This window comes from Trachurus japonicus, chromosome 8 (genome assembly GCF_045865225.1).
Source record: "Trachurus japonicus isolate A0001 chromosome 8, Traja_1.0".
Classification (NCBI taxonomy): Eukaryota; Metazoa; Chordata; class Actinopteri; order Carangiformes; family Carangidae; genus Trachurus; species Trachurus japonicus.
Genome location: NC_140914.1, coordinates 1,852,348 through 1,876,106, shown reverse-complemented (window position 1 = coordinate 1,876,106; position 23,759 = coordinate 1,852,348). Strand labels below are relative to the sequence as shown.

The 23,759-nt window shown below is 43.2% G+C and overlaps 1 protein-coding gene across 2 annotated transcripts in view; it reads left to right on the top strand.

Moving 5' to 3' along the window:
* Positions 1-2,358: 2,358 nt before the first annotated feature.
* The window catches only part of LOC146982284 (uncharacterized), a 62,745-nt gene continuing 41,344 nt past the window's right edge, over positions 2,359-23,759 (top strand). For both annotated transcript variants that reach the window (XM_085783278.1, XM_085783280.1), the window contains exons 1-8: positions 2,359-2,586; positions 3,623-3,723; positions 3,939-5,297; positions 5,603-6,452; positions 7,227-7,400; positions 9,851-10,024; positions 10,813-10,986; positions 11,770-11,943. In XM_085783278.1, the coding sequence (XP_085639404.1) occupies positions 2,375-2,586; positions 3,623-3,723; positions 3,939-5,297; positions 5,603-6,452; positions 7,227-7,400; positions 9,851-10,024; positions 10,813-10,986; positions 11,770-11,943 (3,218 nt within the window). In that variant the 5' untranslated portion in view covers positions 2,359-2,374. The remainder of the gene's footprint in view (positions 2,587-3,622; positions 3,724-3,938; positions 5,298-5,602; positions 6,453-7,226; positions 7,401-9,850; positions 10,025-10,812; positions 10,987-11,769; positions 11,944-23,759) is intronic.

Below are 23,759 nucleotides of genomic sequence, written 5' to 3'. Positions count from 1 at the left end.
CTGCAGAACCTTTTTTTTTTTTTTTTTTTTGGCTTTTCATGCCTTTATTTGATAGGACAGTTGAGAGTGTGACAGGAAATGGGAGGCAGAGATGGGGGGAATGACATGCAGGATAGGGCCGTCCGACGCGGGACGCGAACCGGGGCCGCCTGCAGCGAGGACTATAGCCTCAACACATGGGGCGGGTGCTCTACCAACTGAGCTAAACTCCGCCCCAGGAACTGCAGAACCTTTTACTGTAAAGATTTTATTAAACAGAGTTATTGTTTGTTCTGAAAATCAACAAGTACCTACAACTCAACAGGAACTTTCAACATTTATAAAATGTAAAATCTGTTTCTGTTTTCTCAGACATTAGTTTTCCTTGTCAGTAACAGTGTCAGCTGTTTCCTGTAAACACACAGAGGGAGGAGAGAGAAAGTGAAAGTATTTAGTTCAGACGCCATTTTAAGATGACAGAGGGAATAACGGTGCAGCTGCGTTAGGTGAGTGTTAAACAACTTTATTATTATTCTTCACCGTTAAAGTGTGTGAGTGTCAGTCCCTGTGAAGTGTGGAGGGAAGAAGAGTCAGAGTGAACTACTGAGACTAAAGGGGGGACAGCAGGAGGACAGCTACTCCCTGTTGTCTCAGTCTGACTCAGGCCCTGTCCACACCGACACTTTCACTAAAACATCTGTTTCTGCTTCGTCCTTCAAAAGCTTTACACTAGTCCCACATTGTTGTTGTTGTAGTTTCTATGTCCAGCGGTGTTGCTCAGGTTACAGACACAGAACTTCTAATATTGAGAAGTGCCACTCTCGTTCAACTTCCGGTTCTCGGAACACGTCTCTGTCCATGTGGGGGGCGCTCGTAGGCGAGTGCAGAATGAATGGGAGTCAATGGGGATACACCCCTAAAAATCCACTTTTCTCTGGAAATAATTTTTTGTGAATTAATTTGAATGTTACTATCAAAAGGGGGGAGCAATAAAATGCACTTGGCTGAATATTGGATTTTTTAAGTTCACTTATCTGTTCTAAAAAGCCGTTCAAAAAAACATGATGACGTCACAGCCAAAGGTGCTTAATTGGCGATCGTTTTCTCCCCCGGGATGACGACGGAGGTTGGCCGGCCGAGCACGTCAGCAGACCGGCTCATTGCTCCACAGGTGGAGCTTCACTTCTACAAAAACATCGGAGCAGACGTCTAAACAGCCGTCATTTGGATAAACTGACCGCATACTGAGGGTCTAAACAGTTACTTTCTCGCTTGAAAAAAAAAGTTAAAATAAAAAGTTAATAAAGTGCATAATAACAGCGTTACAGAAGGAAATAAAACAGCTTTTTGCCTGTTTTACAGCTATTGTGTCATCAGGTGGGATCTCTGGTCGTAAATAGTCGCAAGTCCGTCACTGACCAATCAGCATTCATTAGCAGAATGCTAGTGTGTTATGGCCAACAACAGCCCAACCTGTAGGAAATCGAAAGGACAAAACTTATCAACAATTTCACTCCTTACCCATAATCCATTTCAGAAAATACAACAAAGCGATTTTTCGACGATTACCAGGTGAAAGGGACAAATTTAGCCTTCTAGCTCCATAGGACCCCATTCATTCTGCACTCGCCCACCAGCACAACTAGTGGAACTCTGGTGGAACTGCAACCAAGTTCGATGCAATGGGGCTTATGGAGAGTGGTAAGGCTCGTCGTAGACTGGCTCTGTTACAGGTTAGAGAGCTGAGGCTATGACGTCATCGTTTCACTAAAGATCGGTTTGTTTTTTTCTGAGGCGGCGTTTGGAGATTTACTCACACTGGGACCAGGTTTACAGTTTTAGGACAAAACGCTGACATGAGAAATAAAAACTGTTAACATACTGTATTCTGTATGTGTGTGTGTGTGTGTGTGTGTGTGTGTGTGTGTGTGTGTGTGTGTGTGTGAGTGTGTCAGTCAGTGTTAACAGGCAGTTAAGAGGAAAGTTAAGGGAACTTAAGTCAGACAGCTGAGCTCTGAATCCTCTGTTTATTTCACCTCTTAATGTGAAAAATGTGTGTTTGACCTTCAAAATAAAAGTTTAACACTGACCCAGAGAAGATAAAGAGTCTGAAACACAGTTGATCCACATCAGACCAGGTTCTGATCAAAAACCAAAGGAATAAGACACAAAACTTTTACTGTTTTAAAGACTCGTTATCTTCTCAGGAAAAGTGTTAAAGTTTTACACTCAACACAAAATTAAACACAGTTTTCACATTAAGAGGTGAAATAAACAGAGGATTCAGAGCTCAGCTGTTGAATTTAATTTCCCCTTAACTTTCCCCTTAACTGCTGAATCTGAAGCTAACGTCAGTGTTTCTGGTTTCCCTCTCAGACTGACTGAAGTCCTGAAGATGAGTGTTAATGTGGAGGAAGAGGAGGACGGACCAGAGTCTCCAGGACCCATCTGTCCATCTCTGAAGAGTGACTGGTCCAAAGGAGAGGGTCCAGTCTTCAGTCTTGGACCTGGACCTGGATCCACCTGTCAGTCTCTGAAGAGTAACCGGTCCAAAGGAGAGGGTCCAGTCTTCAGTCCTGGACCTGAACCTGGACCTTCAGACTCCCGGTAAGAGACCTGCTCCAGCCTCTTTACCAGTGTTGAGTGTGTTGAGGTCCTGCAGCTCATAGTGACTGTGAGTCAACAGGAACTGGTTCTTGTGGTTGATCAGTGTCTTCATACCAAGGGGGCAGTTGTCGGTCTGAGAAGTGAAGCTTCTTCACTTCCTCGTTCAACAAACTGCAATCCCCTCTTCTTCCTCTGGGGGCTGGTGTCAGAAAGCAGCATTCCCCATAGACCCCCATGTTAAAATCTCCGACTTTACATCCTCAATAAACATGATCAAAGCCTGGTGTCAGAACGTTTTTTGGTCTCAATCGATAGTTTCTACCCGCGCACACACTTTTTAAAAACTCTACCGTTTTACTGTTATTAGGTTAAAACTCTGGCCAATTAGGGCGCGGAAACGTTGAGTGACAGGTCCGAGCAGCTCCGTGGACAGCTGCTTCGAGGCCAGTGGGCGGGTTCTCGGCCGGTAAATCCAACATGGCGCTGTTCAGGCCGCCATATTGGAGTCACAAAAACGACTCCCCAAAACCAATGGGGGACGTCACGGATGCTACGGCCATATTTTTTTTACAGTCTATGCTTCATACTAACTGCTCAGGTCTCTTCATGTTTCTTCTGAACTGATCTGATGAAAGAACATCTGGACTTGTTCCTCCTCCATGTTCTTCCTGCAGCTGATCAACATGAGCTTTAAAGACGTGGCTGATTCCAGGTGGTTTGGTGAACGTTGATGAGCTGGTTTCTAACAGAGTTTACAGCAGTTTGCAGGATCATTTTACAGCCTGAATGATGAGTTTCACATGTCAGAGCTTCACTGTAGACACTGTCTGAGCAGCAGCTTCTGGATTTGTTCACAGAGATGATGTCTAATGAGTCAGGAAACAAGATTCTTCAGGGAAGGGACTAAATGCAGTAAATGGAGTCAGTGAAGGTTGAAGCCTGAGTCAGAGAGAAACCAGGAACCAGATCCATCAGACAGATCAGAGATGTGGAGCTGAGACTGTGACATGTTGTTGATCCAGAAATGTCTTGACAGGAGGAAGAGGAGTGGTGTCTCTGACGTCCTGAAGGATCCTGGACAAAGACCCAGAACCAGAGGTGAGCTGCAGACAGCCAATCAGAGCAGCTGTGGACAAAGTGAGACTGAACATCTGTCTGCTGATGTGGTCATTAGTGAAACCAGGACCTGTTGTTTTCTCCAGAGTCATTGTTCCATCACACAGCACTGACATTTAAGATGATGATTCAAACCTTCTCTTTGTTGTCTGTAGTTTTTCTGTAGCTGATGAAAATAATCTGATCAGATTGTCAGACTCTCTGTCTTCAGTCTGACTCTGTCTCTTCTCTCTCAGCAGATCGTGGTCTGCAGGAGGTTTTAGATCAACATAAGATCAGTCTGAGGAGCAGATGTGAACGAGTGACTGAAGGAACTGAGGGAACAAGAAGTGGAACAGGAAGTGGAACCCTCCTCAACAGGATCTACACTGAGCTCTACATCACAGAGGGACAGAGTGAAGAGGTTAATACCCAACATGAGGTGAGACAGCTGGAGACAACGTCCAAGAAGAAGACCCTCCATGACACTACAATCAAGTGCATCGACATCTTTAAAGACTCACCTGTCCAACAGAGAGAGGACGTCTCTATGGTCTCACCTGTCCAACGGAGAGAGGACGTCTCTACGGTCTCACCTGTCCAACAGAGAGAGGACGTCTCTACGGTCTCACCCGTCCAACGGAGAGAGGACGTCTCTACGGTCTCACCCGTCCAACGGAGAGAGGACGTCTCTACGGTCTCACCCGTCCAACAGAGAGAGGACGTCTCTACGGTTTCACCTGTCCAACAGAGAGAGGACGTCTCTACGGTCTCACCTGTCCAACGGAGAGAGGACGTCTCTACGGTCTCACCTGTCCAACGGAGAGAGGACGTCTCTACGGTCTCACCTGTCCAACAGAGAGAGGACGTCTCTACGGTCTCACCTGTCCAACAGAGACCCATCAGAGTGGTTCTGACCAACGGCGTCGCTGGCGTTGGAAAAACCTTCTCGGTGCAGAAGTTCACTCTGGACTGGGCCGAGGGCTTGGAGAACCAAGATGTCAGTCTGCTGGTTCTGCTTTCGTTCAGGGAGCTGAACCTGATCAGAGATCAGCGGTTGAGTCTTCTCAGGCTGCTCCATGTTTTCCATCCAACATTACAGAAGGTCACAGCAGAGCAGCTGGCTGTCTGTAAACTTCTCTTCATCTTTGACGGCCTGGATGAAAGCCGACTGTCACTGGACTTCAACAACAGGGAGGTTGTGTCTGATGTCACACAGACGTCATCAGTCAACGTGCTGCTGACAAACCTCATCCAGGGGAATCTGCTTCCCTCGGCTCTGGTCTGGATCACCTCCAGACCTGCAGCAGCCAATCAGATCCCTCCTACATGTGTTGACAGGGTAACAGAGGTCCGAGGCTTCACTGACGCCCAGATGGAGGAGTACTTCAGGAGGAGGTCCAGTGATGAAGATCTGTCCAGAAGAATCATCTCACACATCAAGACGTCCAGGACCCTCCACATCATGTGTCAAGTCCCAGTCTTCTGCTGGATCAGTGCTACAGTTCTGGAGCACATGTTGACCACAGACCAGAGAGGAGAGCTGCCCAAGACCACGACGGACCTGTTCTCACACTTCCTGCTGGTCCAGACAAAGAGGAAGAACAACAAGTATGGTGAGTGATGGGCTGATGATCTGAGACCACTTCATCCACAAACTATAGCATGACGAGGTTGTGTTATAGCATCTTTTAGACATTAAGACCTGGGAAAACACAATGTAGAGTTTGTGACAAAGTTGTAAGTTTTGTGATCATCAGCTGCTATCTATCTATCTATCTATCTATCTATCTATCTATCTATCTATCTATCTATCTATCCATCTATCCATCCATCCATCCATCCATCCATCCATCCATCCATCCATCTATCTATCTATCTCTATTCAAATCTTAAAAAAAAACTAATTTTTTCTTTGTAGGTAATAGCCCATCGGCCTCTGTCCTCTCAAAACTACGGTCACTCTTTCAGTCATCACACAGGAGTCCACAGGAGCTGATGGAGGCCGACGGGGAAGTTCTTCTGAAGCTGGGGAGGCTGGCGTTTGAACAGCTGGAGGAAGGAAACATCATGTTCTACCAAGAAGACCTGGAGCAGTGTGGTCTGGATGTCACAGAGGCCTTGGTGAACTCAGGACTCTGTACTGAGATCTTCAAAAGAGAGAGTGTGATCTTCCAGAAAACAGTCTATTGCTTTGTTCATCTGAGTGTTCAGGAGTTTCTGGCTGCAGTCTACATGTTCCACTGTTTCACCAACAGGAACACACAGGTCCTCAAGCACTTCCTGGGAAAACAACATGATGGTTTAACTCTGGTTAACTTCCTGAAGAGAGCCATGCAGAAATCCCTCCGCAGTAGAAACGGTCACCTGGACCTGTTTGTTCGCTTCCTTCATGGCCTCTCTCTGGAGTCCAACCAGAGGCTGTTAGGAGGTCTGCTGGGTCAGACAGACAACAGACCAGAAACCATCCAGAGAACCATCAACAACCTGAAGGAGATGGAGAGTTATAGAAACTCTCCTGACAGAAGCATCAACATCTTCCACTGTCTGACGGAGATGAAGGACCAGTCAGTTCATCAGGAGATCCAACAGTTCCTGGAGTCAGAGAACAGATCAGAGAAGGAACTCTCTGAGATCCAGTGTTCAGCTCTGGCCTACATGCTGCAGATGTCAGAGCAGGTTCTGGACGAGCTGGACCTGGAGAAGTACAAGACATCAGATCAGGGACGACTGAGACTGATCCCAGCTGTGAGGAACTGCAGGAAGGCTCAGTAAGTCCAGACATGATCAATAACACACACACACACACACACACACACACACACACACACACACACTGCAGCTCCAGTGTAACAGACTGACTGTGTCATGTTTGTGTGTCCATCATCAGCACAGACACACAAACTGTCAGAAGAGTGAAGGACGATCAAAGCAGCTTCTCTCTCTTTTTACTCATCAACCATCTCAGTCACTGTGCAGCCGCCAGCTCTCACACACTTTTAAGGTGGAATGTTTTCTTGTGTGCTGCTCAGTGACCCATGGAAATCAATCAGTCCACCTTAAATGTCACCATGACAACCTGGAGCGTCTCCTTAGTGCGGATTAGATCTGTGCAGGACACACACTTTAGTGGTCAGATCTTCTGCTGCTAAAGATGTTTCTACATTTCACCTTGATTTTCTTTGACTTCATTTCATGTTTGGAGAAAATCAATGTGTGTGAGTGTTGTTCAGGTGACACCTGCAGCTCTACACCTGAGCTCACCTGACCACATCTACCTGTGTCGGCCGCAGGAGCCTGGATTAAACATCCATCTGGGCTTTGATGAATGGATGTTGGATGATTCAAGAGGAGGTGGATCTGAATCTGAATGGGTTTTTCCAGCCCAGCCCTGATGATGATTATTGTTTCATGTCACAAAGAGAGAAGATGAACTGAACCAGAGTGTGAAGAGCACATGTTGATCACATGATGACATGTTGTGTGTGTTTAGTACTAATTGTCTGATTTTACTCTCACACATTTTGTTTCTTCTCTAATCACAGACTTGGTGGTTGTCGACTCTCAGAGATTCACTGTGAAGTCGTTGCCTCAGCTCTGAAGTCCAGCCCCTCCCACCTGACACACCTGGACCTGAGTGACAACGACCTGGATGATTCATCAGTGAAGCGTCTGTGTGCTGGACTGGAGAGTCCAAACTGTAGACTGGAGACTCTGATGTGAGTTCACTGACAGGAGCTGTTGTAGTTGTTTGAAGCTTCAGCTTCTCATTGGTTCATTATGTCAGGATTTGTGTGTGAGGATTTTCTCAAGAAGCTGAAGAGAGAAAACAGTTGAGATGAGTCCAGAGAGAAGAAGGTGAGAGCAGTCGTAGTGTTTGTGATTCAGAGCAGCAGAGAACGAGCTCAGCTTCTACAACTGTTGTTTTCAACTCAGACTCTTGTTGTTGAACCAACGTGCAGCACTGGTCTGAGAGCAGATGTTGAGTTGTGGTCAGAAACACAGCAGCTGGTGGATGTTGTGGAGCTGACAGAACCATGGGAGGAAGCATGAGAGGAAGCAGCTGAGATCCACAGAGCTGGCAGCAGAGGCAGAGGAGGCTGGAAAGCTGCGCTCCAGTGGAGGCTGGCTGTAGGGAGCTGTTGGCAGCTAAAGTCTGCTCCCTGGTAGCTCAACTGGCTGGGAGAGGCTGGAGTGTGAAGCAGGAAGTGAAGAGCACGGCACACACTGCAGCCACTTCCTGTCAATGACTGTGAATGCTGAGAATCAAGGTGAGACAGGTGAGAGCAGAGCTGCTAGTGTTGGTCTTGTTGCTGCTGACATGAAGCGGCTGCAGAGGCTCAGCTGGTTTGTTTGGAGGCTCACCAAGATGGGCTGAAGGTTGTTGCTTCATGTGGCGGCTCAGGCTCAGAGTGTTGACTCAGTGCTTGGCTGAGGGCAGGAGTCAGAAGCAGCTCAAAGTGACAGCTGAGCTTCTTGAACGTGGGCTTGTGTGAGCTGTTGAACACAGTCAGTGTGTTAGCAGAGCAGAGCAGCAGCACAGAAGCTGAGTGATGAGCTGCTGTGGACGGGCTCGCCACAAACAACCTGCTTCACACACTTTCAAAACGCCCACGGAGAAAAGCTGACCACGTCGTTCTGAAGATTGTCACAACTTGATGTTGCTGTCAAACAGCCCTGAACTCTGGAGCCGTGTTTGTCGGCCATTGAAGCGGCGTATCGCTACGCACACGCGCACTATGACGCACACTGTGTGAGTGCAGATGAGCTGTTGGAGTGAGAAGGAGCTCAGTGACACAGTCTCTGACAAATGTGGCTGCACAACATGAGTTTGTCTGGATGGAGCCACAGCAGTGGAGGCTGGTCCATAGAGGCAGAGGAGGTTGGTCCTCCTCTATTTTTGAGAGGCCACAGGAAGATCAACATATTTTTAATAAAGAGTAACTGGTTGAAATAAACCTTTACCAAACCATTTATAATATATTTTTAAATCTCTTTTATGGAAGAAAATCCATTAAATCCACTTAAAACAGCTCAACAGCGCCGCCTGCAGACGGAGGAGACAGAGTAGTCTGTGTGAGGAGCAGGGAGCAGGAAGGGGGGGGCTTAGAGGAGGACAGAGGGCTTCTGTCCTCCTCTAGACACCTCGGGGCGGGATCTCCTTCCATTCTCTCAATGCATTTAGGATTTTTTCATGCTGATCTGTGATTGGCTAAGACGCGTAAAATGACGCACTAAGGGTGGACGTCCTCCCTTACCAATCAGCAACCAGAACACAAGATTGACACCAGGTTGGTCCAATTACAGTTCTCCAACCCCCCTTGGTTACTGTTGCTATGTGCGCCAAACTTTCACTCCCAGCCGTGCTGCTCCTGCTGCTCCTAGCACAAGAAATACGGAGTTTTCAGCGACATTGGCATCAATTTGAAAGGAAATATCAGCAGATTTCTGGATAAACTGTTAGGAGATATCAGAGAGAAGCAGTCAGAGAGATTGTTCATAGTTTTCAGATACGTGACCTGGGCCGTCAGCTCAGGTAAAAGAATAGCTAGCCAAATATGTATGTAATTTGAGTGGAACACTTTGCTTACAGATCTCCATGGTTTTTGTTTTTACTTTTTCCCCACTGTGACATTTACAGGTGTTGAACACTGGCCTGCTTTTTTTTTTTTTTTACATCCCACATGAGAAAGGCTCTGTCTTTTTCATTAGGCCTGTGTTAATCTGAAAACAGTATAATTGAATAAAATGATCTTGTTTTTAAAAAATCTTGTAAGACATTGTTTTACTGTTTAATTTTCATTGAATATCAGAAAGTAGGGATAAGTAGTCAACTAGTAGAAAATAACATGACGCCGTGGACTGGTTTTCCTCCTGTCCTCCCCAATTTTTTCAGTCACCAGCCGCCACTGAGCCACAGGTGGAGCTGACAGGTGAAGAGGCGGACTCACTGCGTCTGTGTTGAAGCAGCAGCAGCTTCTCATGAATATTAATGAGCTGTTTTCTCTCTGTCACTGTTTAACCTGCTTCCTGTTGCTTCAGCTGTTGGACTTTGATTTTCTAAACTTGTTCTTTCTGAAGCTTCTTCAGCTCTGAACAGATGATGAGACACTGAACGCTGTCAACAAGGAGCTTTGTCCTCAACTCACTGCTTTTATTCTTTATTCAGATTGTATGGCTGCAGTTTGTCAGAGATCAGCTGTTCTTCTCTGGGTTCAGCTCTGAAGTCCAACCCCTCCCACCTGAGAGAACTGGACCTGAGTGGAAACAACCTGCAGGATTCAGGAGTGAAGGATCTGAGTGGTTTTCTGGAGAGTCCAGACTGTAGACTGGAGACTCTGAGGTCAGTTCTCTGACTGTTGTATCTGATCCACCTACAGTGGATTAAAGTGAACTTATAAAAATATACTTTCTTCTGAAAACATTAAATAGAAATAGATTATTTTCTGTGTTTCTATATTTAGATTTTAATGCATCTTGAGCAGGACATGTCCTCAAAACAAAAAAACTCTTCTTCTAAATAATCTGTGACAAATGATGTAAAATGAGTCCAGAAACACAGAGTTGTATTAATTCCTCATTTGAGTCCAGATTTATTTTCCTCTTTATTCAGATTTTTATCAAAAATCAAAGTGACACCACTTGACACTGGGTTTCATCACGTCATTGACCCCTGTGCTGTTAGTTTATTGATCCAACCCTGATACCAGTTGATCAATAAAGTCATTGATGATGATAATAATAATAATAATAATAATAATAATAATAATAATAAAAATAACAGAGAAGAATAAAAATACAAATTTAGTGACATGAAATGGTACAAATATAAATCTGTATAAAAGAATCAGAATCTCTAAATCAGAGAGTTGTAGTCAGTGTTTAGTCCAACAGGTATTGATCAGATATTGATTGTATATTGACAGACTGAGCTGAGGTCAGCAGCAGCCGATGAATCTGTGCTGACATGTGGATGATGTGTGTAGAAGGCCACATGATGAAGATCCACAAGAACACAAGGACAAAGTCCCTTTGATTATTGATCAGGACTCATCTGGTTATTGATCAGAACTCATCTGATTATTGATCAGTAATCAATTAATTTATCTTCTTCTTTTATTCTTTATTCAGATTGTGGGGCTGCAGTTTGTCAGAGATCAGCTGTTCTTCTCTGGGCTCAGCTCTGAAGTCCAACCCCTCCCACCTGAGAGAACTGGACCTGAGTGGAAACAACCTGCAGGATTCAGGAGTGAAGGATCTGAGTGGTTTTCTGGAGAGTCCAGACTGTAGACTGGAGACTCTGGGGTCAGTTCTCTGACTGTTGTATCTGATCCACCTACAGTGGATTAAAGTGAATTTATAAAAATATACTTTCTTCTGAAAACATTAAATAGAAATAGATTATTTTCTGTGTTTCTATATTTAGATTTTAATGCATCTTGAGCAGGACATGTCCTCAAAACAAAAAACTCTTCTTCTAAATAATCTGTGACAAATGATGTAAAATGAGTCCAGAAACACAGAGTTGTATTAATTCCTCATTTGAGTCCAGATTTATTTTCCTCTTTATTCAGATTTTTATCAAAAATCAAAGTGACACCACTTGACACTGGGTTTCATCACGTCATTGACCCCTGTGCTGTTAGTTTATTGATTTAACCCTGATACCAGTTGATCAATAAAGTCATTGATGATGATAATAATAATAATAATAATAACAGAGAAGAATAAAAATACGAAGTTAGTGACATGAAATGGTACAAATATAAATCTGTCTAAAAGAATCAGAATCTGTAAATCAGAGAGTTGTAGTCAGTGTTTAGTCCAACAGGTATTGATCAGATATTGATTGTATATTGACAGACTGAGCTGAGGTCAGCAGCAGCTGATGAATCTGTGCTGACATGTGGATGATGTGTGTAGATGGCCACATGATGAAGATCCACAAGAACACAAGGACAAAGTCCCTTTGATTATTGATCAGGACTCATCTGATTATTGATCAGGACATCTGGTTATTGATCAGAACTCATCTGATTATTGATCAGTAATCAATTAATTTATCTTCTTCTTTTATTCTTTATTCAGATTGTGGGGCTGCATTTTGTCAGAGATCAGCTGTTCTTCTCTGCTCTCAGCTCTGAAGTCCAACCCCTCCCACCTGAGACACCTGGACCTGAGTGGAAACGACCTGCAGGATTCAGGAGTGAAGGATCTGAGTGGTTTTCTGGAGAGTCCAGACTGTAGACTGGAGACTCTGGGGTCAGTTCTCTGACTGTTACTGTTGTAGATCTTAGATCTTTGATCCACAACTGAACCTGATTGATCTTCACTCAGAACTTGAATCATTGACTTTGATTGAATTGATTAATGACATTTGAAATAGTGGTTCTTGAATATTTGCAGTTGTTGTGTGAGAATGAGTCTTCAGTTTCAGCTCATTTCACTCAGTGGTCATGAATAATGTCTGTTCACTTCAGTTCAACCTTCACACACACTCGTATTTCTCTCAGTCAGACGACTCATGTTTTCTAGAAACTCTGGAGAAAATGTCCAGTATCAGCTCATCAACTCACTTCATCTCTATCACAACAATGTGCACAAGATCCTCACAACTCATGTTTGGACAAAGACACTGAAATTCAACTGCTGAAGAAAAACTCTTCTTTCTGATCATCAATGAATTAATCTTCTTCTTTTATTCTTTATTCAGATTGGAGGACTGCAGTTTGTCAGAGATCAGCTGTTCTTCTCTGGTCTCAGCTCTGAAGTCCAACCCCTCCCACCTGAGACACCTGGACCTGAGCAGAAACAACCTGAAGTCTTCAGACGTGAAGGATCTGGATGATCTTGTGAAGAGTCCAGACTGTAGACTGGAGACTGTGAGGTCAGTAGGGGGGCGGAGTCAGTCTGTGCTGCTTTCACCACTATTGGACTAAAGTCAGTGAGACAATAACAGAGACAACAGTCAGCCAATCAGAGCAGAGAGAGAGACAACAGTCAGCCAATCAGAGCAGAGAGACAACGGTCAGCCAATCAGAGCAGAGAGAGACAACAATCAGCCAATCAGAGCAGAGAGAGACAACAGTCAGCCAATCAGAGCAGAGAGAGACAACAGTCAGCCAATCAGAGCAGAGAGAGCGACAACAGTCAGCCAATCAGTGCAGAGAGAGACAACAGTCAGCCAATCAGAGCAGAGAGAGACAACAGTCAGCCAATCAGAGCAGAGAGAGAGGCAACAGTCAGCCAATCAGAGCAGAGAGAGACAACAGTCAGCCAATCAGAGCAGAGAGAGACGATCACTGATCCATCACCTCTGTCCTCTGCTTCTCTTCTCAGCTGGAAACCTCCTTCGGTCCTGAACCTCCCTGAACCTGAACTGACCTGAGAGCAGCTCCACTGTCTCTCTCAGAGTCCAGTCCACCATCCTCCCTGTGTGTTCTGGACCTGACAGAGATCATCACTGTCTCTGGACTCATCTGATCCTCTACACACTCTCTGCTCCTCCTCCTTCTCCTCCTCCTCCTCCTCCTCTTCCTCCTCCTCCTCCTGTTTCCTCCTCCATCCATTCTGATCAGTCAGCTCCATCTTGTGGTGTGGTGAAGAACTGCAGCCCATTTCCGTTTCCACATTATTCAGTGTTTCTAAACATGATGGAGGTTCAGATCAGGTTGCTATGACAACAGTTAACACATTAATGTAAGCACCATGTTCGTAAACACTGTTTATTTTGTATAATGATCAATGATGTATATTATTTTCTATGTAGTTTTTTCTGGCTCTAATGTGACTCTGGCCTCTCAGGGAGCAGAGGAGAGAGAGGTGACAACAGCAAGAGCAAAACCCTGTTTACTGAACATGAAGCAACAAAAACACGTTTATCTAAACAATTAAAGGAACCAAGAGATTTGTAATTTGTTTTCAAGTCACACATTTTGCTTTTGAGACGACAGTTTTTTGCTTCAGGGAGTTTTTTTCTCTCTTAAATAAAGTTTGATTCTTTCTCAAGCTCTTGTTTCTGTTTGACGTTGAAGAGGTTTTGTTTGGATCGATTTGATACAAAAGTAATTCCATAGTTTTACAGCTGGAATTTACAAACCAGTTCAATCTGTGGTGATGGATCAATGATTTACCAACTTTAGCTTGAGGATTACGTCACAGAAACCAAAGTGAGACAGAGACACAGAGACATTTGTGGTTAAAATAAAAAGTTGTGACTGCAGCTGAGGTCTGGAGAAAAAATATCCAGATTCTGAGACCTCAGAACAATACAGGTGTGTGTGCAGGTACAAGAAACTTCATAAAGTCTATTTAAATAACTTTGGACCAACAAGTTACAAAATGACAAAAATATTTTATTATCATAAATGACAACGTGTGTATGTGTGTGTGTTCAGAAGCTGAGTGAAAACGCTCTGTACGACAGGTTAGTGAAGACGTCGATGTGGTCGCTGCTGCCTCCGACCGTCAGCACCTGCACACACACACACACGGTGTTAGCGTCAAGTGTGGTTTGCTAGTTCAAGCAGCGCTGGTCTTTATTATTAGTCGAACAATAATCGATTATTAAAGGGATAGTTCACCCTAGAATGATATTTCGCTCATTATCTCCTCCCCCTCATGTTGACTAAGGGCTGGAAGAAGTTTCAGAGTCCACCGTCCCTTCTCTGAGTTACAGGGGGTCTCAGCGTAGCAGTGCATTTCAATGCCACGGTTGCAAAGGGACACCAGAGCTCTTCGTAAAAAAACACACACAAAAAAACACAAAAAATACCTCCATGCTGCTCGTATGTAATGTCCGTCTTGTGCTGAAGCCCCAAATTGCGTAATTGTCCCGAAAAAAATTAAATAAGTCTATATTTTAAGCTTGTTTGTAGCGGAAGCTTCTCAAAGCTCCTCTTCCTGGTCCGTCCAAATCTCGTGTGATTCGCAGTAACCGCACTGACGCCGGCGCAAATCACGCGATTTGGGGCTTCAGCACAAGACGGACATTACATACGAGCATCATGGAGGTATTTGGATGTTTTTTTGTGTGTGTTTTTTTACGAAGAGCTCTGGTGTCCCTTTGCAACCGTTGCATTGAAATGCACTGCTACGCCAAGACCCCCTGTAACTCAGAGAAGGGACGGTGGACTCTGAGAATTCTTCCAGCCCTTAGTCAACATGAGGGTGAGTAGATAATGAGCGAAATATCATTCTAGGGTGAACTATCCCTTTAAATTAATCGTCAACTATTCTGATAATCTAATAATCAGTTTGAGTCGTTTCTTAAGAAAAAAAAGTCCAGCTTCTTAAATGTGAATATTTCTGGTTTCTTTGTTCCTTTATGACAATAAACTGAGACAAAACAAGACATCTGAGGACGTCGTCTTGTATGTATGTATATTTTTCAACATTTTATAACATTTTATTGACCAAACAACTAATGAATTAATCGTTTAAATAATAGACAGATTAATCAATAATAAAAGTAACCGTTAGTTGCAGCCCTGATAATATTATTAATAATAACAATAATATTATTAGTAATATTAATAATGATGGTGTTTGTGATCAGGACCAGAGGCCGTGCTGCGTTCAGGGACTCACCCGGTGCTCGGTGCTGTTGGTGTTGAGCTGCAGCGTGTTGAGGCTCTGAGAGGAGCAGGGGATCTGAGCCTTGACCTCGCCCCCCCGAACTGAGGCCGCACACGCACACACGCACACACACACACACACACACACACACACACACATTAAAGCTCAGAGTCCAAAACAGCATGAAACAGACTGATCGATAATAATATTTAGAGCTGCAACAATTAATCAATTAATCGAACAATAATCGATTATTAAATTACTCGTCAATTATCTTGAGAAAAAAAGTCAAAATTCTCTGATTTCAGCTTCTTCAATGTGAATATTTCTGGTTTCTTTGTTCCTTTATGACAATAAACTGAGTTTCTCTTCGGTTTGTGGACAAAACAAGACATTTTCTTGTTTGTATGTATATTTTTCAACGTTCTTTAACATTTTATTGACGAAACAACTAATGAATTAATCGTTTAAATAATAGACAGATTAATCGATAATAAAAGTAACCGTTAGTTGCAGCCCTGATAATATTATTAATATAACAATAATATTATTAGTAATATTAATAATGATGGTGTTTGTGACACACACACACACACACACACACACACACACACACACACACACACACACACACACACAGGTGAAAACAGGCAAGTCATCCATTCTGATTAATCAGCTCCATCTTGTGGTGTGATGAAGAATTGCAGCTCATTTCCACATTATTCAGTTTTTCTAAACATGATGGAGGTTCAAGGACACTGAAAAAATGCGCAGAGCAGCAACGACAACACAATTAAAGTTCAAATGCAACCGAAAATTAAACCCGTCACTGGAAGAGCTGAGAGCGCCGACATCGTGGTCTTCAGACGTAAAGACTGGAAAGGAGACAAAGTCAGAGCCTGTCAATGCAAGCAGTGGTGTAGCCAGTGCAAAAGCAACGCACACCAAGAACGGAAACAGCGGCGGTAAGACGAGGATGTGCGAGCGGCAACAAGTATGTGTTTGAGATGAGCGACAGAGCCTGACCATCAACGTTTCAAAGTTCAAGAATGTCTAGGACTCTTCCCAGGCAGAGACACACTGAGTGGACTTGGCTTATGACAGTGCACTGGAGTTGCAGAGCACAGAGTAGATGCAGAGGTTTGCTCCAACGACAGGAAACAGCGCCACAATGCAACACTAAGACAGACTTTGCAGGCTACATCCCATCATACCCGCAGCACGTCTTTTCTGTTTAAGCTGCTGCTGCCTCCGGATGGTACAAGATGGTACAAAACTCAACATTCACGACTCAGTAACCGACTATATCAGTGTAGTGAGGGAGTGTTTTGTCTCCCTGTGAGCTTCCAGGAGAGTTTTCTGAGAGAATGAATGACTGATGATGTTCATCTGTAAGAGACAGAGATGGGGACTCGAGGTTGCGTTTTCTTCATATTGCATTGCAATATCCTGTTTAAAGTGATCATATAATAAACAACTAATCAATAGGCTACTGTATAGATAAAGGAGTGATAATAACCTACAGTAAATGCTTTGAATCGCTTAGATATAGCTGTGCAGTATCCTTAGTAGACTGGATAGCAGCAGATGATAGAAGGGTCATTACAACCAGAAGAGACAGGAGACTTTTATTTTTTAGAGACTTGAGACTTGACTTGGACTCGTGACCAAAGATTTGAGACTTGATGAAGTCTCACCCCTCAAAGACTTGAGACTTGACTCGGACTTGCAAAAAAAGACTTGAACATCTCTGGTATGAGAAGTAATCACACTCACCTGTATCAGTGGATGGGGAGGAGGAGGCTGGACGGCGTCGGAGACAGACAGGAAATGTTGTCTGTCTGCAGCTGTTGGTGAGACGGTGGCCGTGGTGCCGTGGCGGCTCGGTGCTGTTCACGACTTTTAGTGTCACCGGCAGAGAAGACGGTTAAATAGGGGAGCTGTGTCACATCATCTGTTAGGAGGGGGGGCTCTACACCTCCTTTAGGTAGCGAGGGACCGACGGAGAAGTGAGTGGCTTGAACGCTGAGCCAGCCAGGTTAGGTTGACACGGCACAGGAAGACACAACACGACAACACGTGGTAATGTTTGGGCTGCTGCAGCCGTGCACGTCAGCAGTGGGACATCGCCGGAGAAAAAAGGAGAGAGAGAGAGAGAGAATGAGTGTTGCCTCGAAAGAAAATATGAAGGAGAACTCGGACGACTGACTGTAAAACCAAGGCGACACTTGTGTTTTCAAATGTTCACATTTTTACATGTAAAGTATTTCAATTCTACATGACTTTTTTTTCAATTTTCAACACAATTGAAAAACTTCACAAAGGGCTACGTGTTTGATCAAAAAATAAATAAAGTTGCAACATCCATCTTACATATAATAATTATTTTCATAGGCCTATATCCTACGTGCAGAGGCTGTCACATGTGCACATGTTAATGATTCCTAACAATAATTGTTAACAGTGATTTACCATGGTTTGAAACGCAGGGACATCACATTAAAATGCATCTGCACAAAATAATCTATGTTCATTAGCCTATATGTTCATCATTACATCTGTCATGTTCAATTTTTGACGGAAAATAAATATTTAAATCAGAAATAACCTTCTGATATCTTCAAATCTCACTTGTGAGTATGAGGGAACATTTAGCCTTGACAAAAATAGAGATTTGAGTTATATTGTGATAAATATCGATATCGACTGATATAAAAAATGATTGTGGCAGGTGTTTCTGTGGTAGAAGTGGTTCTGAGCTGCCTCCAGAGTGGACTGGTCTGTATTGATGTGTGTTTTGTCACTGAGTTCCCTCTGTGTGCAGTGTAAAGGTTGCTGTGCATTTAGTATTGTGTGCAGTGTGTCTGTGTAAATCTCTCATTCATTTGTGGTGCTGTGTGTTGCAGGGTTGTGCAGCAGCTGCCTGGCCCTCTGTGGGGCTGGCTGCAGTTTCAGATGTCACAAGTATTTCTTCATGAATGACTCACTATAATAAAGACTTGTTTTTGTTGTACACCTACCTGTGTCTGTGGTGGATCCTCTTTCACAGGACCAGACCAGGTTAACAAAGGTGGTGGGAACTTTCCACGACCTTTAAAATCCTCAGACAAAATGTATTACATCATCAACACACAGTAAATGATTAATGTAAAGTGTAACCATTCTTGACAAAGAGGAGGAATACATAAGTGTTACCTAGTTTGCTGTCTCCTTGCTGAAAGCCAGTGGTTCAGTATCTCTCTGGGCTTGGCTCGTCATCCAGTACTGGAACATCTTCTCTCTCTGGAAACTGTTGAAATCTTCACAAATCTCTGGATCACTCTAGGTCGGCTCCACGATCTCAGCAGGGTGGCATTTTGAAAAGTATTCACTCTGGGACCTGAGACAAGGTCAAGATACAATTACTTGATGCTAAGTTGTGAGCAAATTGACATTTTTACTACATTTCAGTTGCAGGTCAAATACATAAGGGAGATCTCAAAGATTAACTCACCGGTGCACCTTTAAATATACGGTTAAACTCTAATGAATTACAAAGACTATGAATCTTCAGATCATCATTTAACTTTTATTAGCTACAGAAATACCAGCATTAACAGTAAATGTTTGATATGAACCCGTGTTAACCCACAGCCAGCTGCAGTACTTTACACAAAGTATTTCAGAACACATTGAATAACAGTTTCTTTTACACAGCATGTAGTCAGAAAATGTCTGCTGCTCAGCAGTATTTACTAAGATATTCTCACTCACCACTTCAAAGCCATTAACACTGTTAGGCTAACCCAATAGGATTTAACTTGAAGTAATTAGCATCACAGCGAGTGGATTGTATTAGCACTAGCATGGACCGACACAGTTTACAACGGCAACAATTATCATCATGGTTAACGGAAACATGAGTCAGCTGACTACATATTAAAACTCACCTGTCCTCACCTGACCAGCTGGTCTTCACTCAGGAAGTGGATGAAGCATTTCACTGGCTACCGTGCACCTCCACTTGACTCTGCTATTTGACCCACTTTATCATTTTTAAATGTGTGTGTTTATTTTAAGTGCTTTTATGTAATGAAACTATTTACTTCAAGTGCATTTTTAAACATGAATTTAAATGTTGAGCTCTACTGAAGTGAATGCAAAACTGTTTAATTGCTGTGGGCTACAAATGACCAGAGACAAACCTGTCCCACAGTGTGAAGTGTGTGTTCAGGATGTTAGAGCCAAAGCAGCTCTAGAACTGGTTCATGCTGACAGAGTGGGACATTTGTGGAGATAAATTATTTACATTTAAAGCAGAAGTAAGTGATATATTTGTGTTAATATAAGTCTTAAATAGTTATATCTTCCGACAGCAATCACTTCTATAGAGTGTTTGGACTGAAACACGGGTCTGTCAGTCACTCTGCTCTGCTCTGAGCCCAGGAGAAAACATTTCTCCTACAGTTTTTATCCAATGAGGAGAGAGAACGGCATGCAGGGCTGTGTGTGCAGCCAAGGAACGCCGTGAATGTGGCGACGTAGGGACGAGGACTGTTATAGTGCGTTCAAGGAAACTCGTATTTTTCCGACCGTGAAGTGGTACCAGTTCGATCTGGTACGTGTTCACCGGTCAGAAGTTACGAGTGGCCGTTATAGTGACTTTCACCGGTAAAACAGGTCGGAGAAACACGAGTGGGTTGTCTGGAACGCTACAAAGTCGTAAGTTGTGACTTGAAGCTGTAATTTACGATTTCAAAAGCCTGCCTGGAACGCAGCATTAGCGAAAACGACCGGACCACTTACTTCTGCTTTAACTCATAATGTATTAATATAACTGCATTTCATCATATGTTTATGGAGGAAAGCCTATTTATGTCTGTATGATATGGTTTGTTGACCTAGAGGTGATGGAGTTCTCTTGTTTGCACACTAGGGGGCAGAATTAGAGCAGGGATTGTGGTGGGGCATGTCTGGATGGGTTTTCCTCATCGCCATGGAAGACTCAGTTGTGTGTCTGCAGCTGTTGGTGAGACGGTTGCCGTGGTGCTGGGGCGGGTTGGTGCTGTTCACAACCTTCAGTATCGCTGACAGAGAAGACGGTTAAAGAGGAACTATGCAAGATTTGTTTTGTTTTTTACCTTAACTATGCTACATACAACGCATAACAAACTCCTACTTTGATCTGTTGCTGTTTTTCTGTGCTCATGCTGTTATTATAAATGTTTGTGCAGACAGTTGATGGTTGGTGATGCCGATGTTTTTGTGAAATCAAACTTTAACACTCACAGAACCTCTAAGCCCAGGGGTGTGGAATCATTTTTAAATGAGTGTGTTTATCTAAAGTGTTTTTATGTAAAATATGAAACTATTTATGTCAAGTGTGTTTTTTAGACATGAGTTAAAATGATGAGTTCCACTGAATGCATAACTGTTTAATCGCTCTGGGCTACAAATGACAGAGACAAACCTGTTCTATGGTGTGAGCAGATAAATTATTTACATTTAACTCATAATGTTTTAATGTAACTGCATTTTATCATATTTATGGAGGAAAGAATATTTATGTCTGTATGATCTGGTTTGTTGACCTGGAGCTGATTCCAGTAGGAGGAGTTCTCTTGTTTGGACACTAGGGGGCAGAATTAGAGCAGGGATTGTGGTGGGGCATGTGCCTACGTTTACATGGAGAACATTTGTGTGTGTGAGTAACTGTGAATGTTGAATGACAGAGGATGTTGACTGCTGTTTATTTTATTGCATAAAGCACTTTGAGCTGCTTCCTTTTGTATGAAAAGTGCTCTATGAATAAAGGTTTGTTTTTGTTGATAAAATGTGACGCTGTGTCTCCAGTGTTGTCTGTGGGAGTTTGTGTGATGTGTGTGTGTTGTGGGTCCATGAACTTGTTTTGTTGTGAAATTGTTGTTAACAACTGAACCTAAGTTATGAAAAGTTAATGCATAAGTTCTGGAGTGTTAATTAATGAGCTGAAGAGTTTATTACCAGGCTGTTGCCACTGATAAGAATGTGGTCTTTGTTAACTTGGTTAAATAAGGTTGATGATTATGCACAAATATCACTGTAATATGATTTATAGTGTCTGTATGTTCATTGGATTGGAACTTTATTTGGAGATAATGAATGTGTTGGTGTAAATGAGTCATAAGAAGAATAAAATGTCTACAGATGTGACAAATCCAAGGCCCAGGCCAGCACACAGGAGTGATGTAGCTCAGCCTTTCTCAAAGTGGGTGCCGCGGCACCCTGGGGTGCCGTCTGACTGCGTCAGGGGTGCCGTGAAAAAAACTTCTGACATTTCATAGAATACATTCTTTTTACATATAGGCCTATGCAAAGGGGCCGTGTCCACCGGACGCCCTTTTAACCCGCCCTCGGCGGAAAAAAAGCTCTCGGGTCGGGGCTTCTCTTTTTTTGTCGCGGCGCTCAGAGCGCTCAGAGTTGAAATAATCAACTTTTGGAACAGCGCCGCACTTATCAAGCGGCTCGGACGTGAGGCGGCTCGTTTCAGCAGCGTTCAGAGAGAGAGAGGGAAAGGGAGGGAGAGAGAGAGAGACCGCTCCGTGGACACAGTCGTTGGTCACGGGCGCTCAGAGCAGCAGGGGCCGTGTCCACCGGACACAGGACGCTATGAAAAAAATGCGTCGTACAGACAGGCACACATCACGAGTCACCCCCCCTCCTCTCTCCAGTGGATCTGTGTCCGCTCTGTTCCGACTCCGGTGCGTTTGATGTATAAAAACACTCTGCAGTGACACGGTAGAAACTCTCTGATTGAGAGAGTCAGAACGGAGCGGAGACGCCGGTGGATTCATTTGAGCGCGTGCCTGCGCGCTGCGCGCATGTAGACCTTTCTCTCTTCCTCTCACATTGCGGATTATTGTGTGCGTGTGCGTGTGTGTGCATATGTAGGCTACAGAGGCACCTATGCACCCTGCATTTACAGTTTGTATTATGCTCTGTTAAATAATACTGTCTCATCTAAATAAACAGGACATTTACATTTAGGCTATGCAGTGTTATTTTGAATTACATTTTACACAGGGGTGCCCTGAGATTTTATTCACTTTTGAAAGGTGCCCTGACTGAAAAAAGTTTGAGAAACGCTGATGTAGCTGGTGCAACTACCTGAAGCTGCTGACAGACACCAACACTCACCTGTAGCAGACTGCAACCCACTGGCACCACTCACCTCACAGGAAACAGGACGTTGTTGGAGACCATCTCAGGATTTTATTCTGCACACAACAGTAGGAGCACATTAGCTGCATCTACTATGTTTTTATGTTTTATCTCATTCAAAGTCTAAGTGTCTTTATTTGTCCCCAACAGGGAAAATTGATTTGCAGCCAGAAAGATCCACACATTCAAACACATACACAAATAGACAACACCAGATAACATGTAACATATCATGGGCAGATTAAAAGGACCTACTGCAAGATAAAATATGATTAAAAAGTGCCAATAATGTGCAAACAAATAAATAATAAACATCATGGGGCCTAAAGTGCAAATGCAATGGGCAGGTTACAACAGCCGTAAACAGTCTGTATACATACAATTAATTATCTATATTCATAACAATAATTCGTAACAGTTCTAACAGAATATTCACTAATAAATAAGGTGCATCTCAATAAATTAGAACATCCTGGAAAAGTTGATTTATGTCAGTAATTCAATTCAATTCACACTTTATATAGATCCATTATTATGGCTTAAGTTTAATACAGACATAAAATTCAGTTTCTAAAAAAAACAACTATATTACAAAAGACCAATTGTTTTTCTTTTTTTTTAAAAGCATTTTTAATACAGAAATATTGTCCTTGTGAAAAGTTAGACCATGTATATGCACTCAATACTTGGTTGTGGTTATTTGACTTGAACTACTGTAAATGGACTTTTCCATGATATTCAGATTTATTGAGATGCAGCTGTAGTTTCCAGTTTCAAACTGAATGTTCACTGATCAATCAGATATTTCTGTAGACATGAGATCGTATAGTGGCAGTTTCAGTTGGATCCACAGCAGATGAACTTTAAACACACAGAACAAAGCCACAACACAAACACATGTATGCTAATGAGATGAGATCGTTAAATCCTCGTCTCACCGTGAACAAAGAAAAACAACACACAGTCACACACACTTTAAACATGGCCGCCACCTCATCACTCAGTGTGTGTGTGATATTCATGGTAAGTAAGGACTTTAAGAGCATATTATCTACAAATAACGGAGAGAGTTTCACCGTGTGTCTCGGCTCTTCCAGCAGCAGCGACGTTTTGGCGCGTTTTGGGGGGTGCACCGCTAATTAACGCCCCACCTGCAACAACAGCTGGAACCAGGAACCATCGTTCTCTGAACCAAACTGCTGCAGCAACAACAGTTTAGCTGGTTAACATATTTACCACTGGTCTGAATCATATGTGGAGTGGGTTTTAGTTTTAGCTGAAGTTCACATAGATAATATCAACTTAAAAACACATTAAATCTA